Source organism: Opisthorchis viverrini (assembly GCF_000715545.1).
Source record: "Opisthorchis viverrini unplaced genomic scaffold opera_v5_113, whole genome shotgun sequence".
NCBI lineage: Eukaryota > Metazoa > Platyhelminthes > Trematoda > Opisthorchiida > Opisthorchiidae > Opisthorchis > Opisthorchis viverrini.
Genome location: NW_008751767.1, coordinates 570,876 through 572,953, shown reverse-complemented (window position 1 = coordinate 572,953; position 2,078 = coordinate 570,876). Strand labels below are relative to the sequence as shown.

The 2,078-nt window shown below is 47.2% G+C and overlaps 1 protein-coding gene across 1 annotated transcript in view; it reads right to left on the bottom strand.

Moving 5' to 3' along the window:
* Positions 1-264: 264 nt before the first annotated feature.
* T265_05718 (hypothetical protein) overlaps positions 265-2,078 on the bottom strand; it is a gene marked incomplete at both ends in the record, with an annotated part of 19,797 nt that continues 17,983 nt past the window's right edge. Inside the window, one exon of the mRNA XM_009170791.1 lies at positions 265-1,486. Within this exon, the coding sequence (XP_009169055.1) occupies positions 735-1,486 (752 nt within the window). The remainder of the gene's footprint in view (positions 1,487-2,078) is intronic.

Genomic DNA, 2,078 nt, shown 5'->3' with positions numbered 1-2,078 from the left:
CGACAGAAAGGCGGTGATCGTATGGTAATTACGCAGATTGGCTACTTCAAAATGGGGCTCCCGAATTTCGAGAAACGTTCAGCAACCTCTGTGACTGTCCTCGATTCCTAATATGCATACTCAGAAAATATACAGCCTGTTCAAGTGAACTGTATTCACCCGAGAATTCGAACCATGATAATATGGGCAGTGGTTCGGACAGGAGTTCCTTCCCATAACTCCTCAAATCACACGAATGGGAAGAAAAGAACTCAACATGAGTGTCTTGTATTGAAGAAAAAATAAAACAGATTCTACCAATGACAAAAAGAGGGAACGAAGAGGGGGATAGGTGGTCACGGAGGTGAGATTGCAAAGTAACAACAGCAACGAGAGACTAAGAATGCATTTCGCTGGCGAAAGACTCGATGTACGGCGACAAATGTGCGCGAGAAGATCAAAATACCCATAGTAACAATTACAAATAATGATAATAATGATTTTTTTCGATAATACGTCGTGCATAAAGGATAGAATTGGTTGTGCAATGAGCCACAAGTGAGATGATGGTGTGCGGAAAAAGGCTACGGCAGAGCGGGAACGGGTCTCTAAGACGAAACCTTGTTCACACCGTGTGATCTGTGTGAAAGGTGGGTTTACCTGAATGTTAGTCACATCATAATAGTAATAATAACAATAATCGTAACAATGACAATATACTAAAGAGATCAGTAGTCCCAGAATTATCACAGTCATTAATCGATAGACGATAACTCCATTTCGGAGGGAAGGGGGTCGACAGGGGTAGGTGTTGTACTATTCGTTGAGTTTGGAGGCAGGAACACCGAATGCGTCGAGGATGGGACCGAGACCGGTGGGTTGGCATCCAAACTAAGCGATGAAGTCATGGATTCAGTGAGGTGAGAAACGACGTAGGATGTGAAGAACTCTTTTAGTCCCTGACCTAGTGCTGATGCGGCACAAATGGCGTTTCGACGTCGACGCAGGCGGTTACGAAAGACCCCTGGGATATCGGGAACGGTGTGCTTAGACATGGAGTTGGCCGCATATTCTGCTGAGTCTTCACAGAGGATATCAGGAGGGAGGTCTGCAGTTAGTGAGGGGGCGGAAGAGGATTGTACTGACGTGGAATGAGGAAGTTGAGCAAATGAGGTTGGAGGTGGGCTGGGTACCGGAGAAGTTGGTGGGCCAGGGGGCATGCTAGGTCGGTGAGGACAATTACAGTGTGACAGTAAATGCGGCGCCCTCAACATGGCCGACGTAGCTGGCGGTGAATACGGTCGAAATTGAGCGAGACCATCGCCAGTTGATCGGCCCGAATGGTTTTCCGTACTACCATCAATCTGCTCCTCTTCTGGGAACGGAGATAGACGCGAAGTGGTGCTGGAACTGAAATTGCGTCTCCTGGCACCAGTTCGCGTGGTCCGACGAAGAGAACTGGTCACCTCGTTCGAACGCTTCCTTGTCCGACCCAACGAGGAAGTGGCTGGCAGATGGGGTGGAAGGGAGAAAGAGTGCACAGATCATCAAGTGAAAACGGAATGACCCGACTGTCCATCGAGGCTACTACATGTTATAAATTCAATAGAAACACCAAACAGATCCTCCGGTTCTCGGGTGGCTTCATCGACTTGTGAGTATTTCCTTCCCAACGATGCCCCCAGAAGGAAGCACGAGGGCTGGGATATTGCCAGGTTGCCCAAGCCTACACAACTCAAGTTGAGGTGCAAAAGTTGGGTTCAAACCGCGATTCTCCTGGTCATTTTGTGTGCGTCTGCGTCTTAATTGCAGCACTATCGTGTGCTGATGAGGGTTTAGTTCATTTGCTGAATTGGCAAACAGTCTTGAGGTTAGCGACCCGTTAATCACATTCTGGTTCCCCAGCATGTTGCCAGTCACATGCGAACCTTATTTTGTTCGTTTTAAAAAACACGATGTAGCTCAATTTTGGCGACATGTTCATAGCATGGTAGAAAGTGTGTAGAAACGTTTCTGGGTGTACTTACTTGTTATTACACTGTAGCCGTTCACCCTCTTCAACTCAGAAATAACTAAATAAAGAGAGATTATGAGGAGCC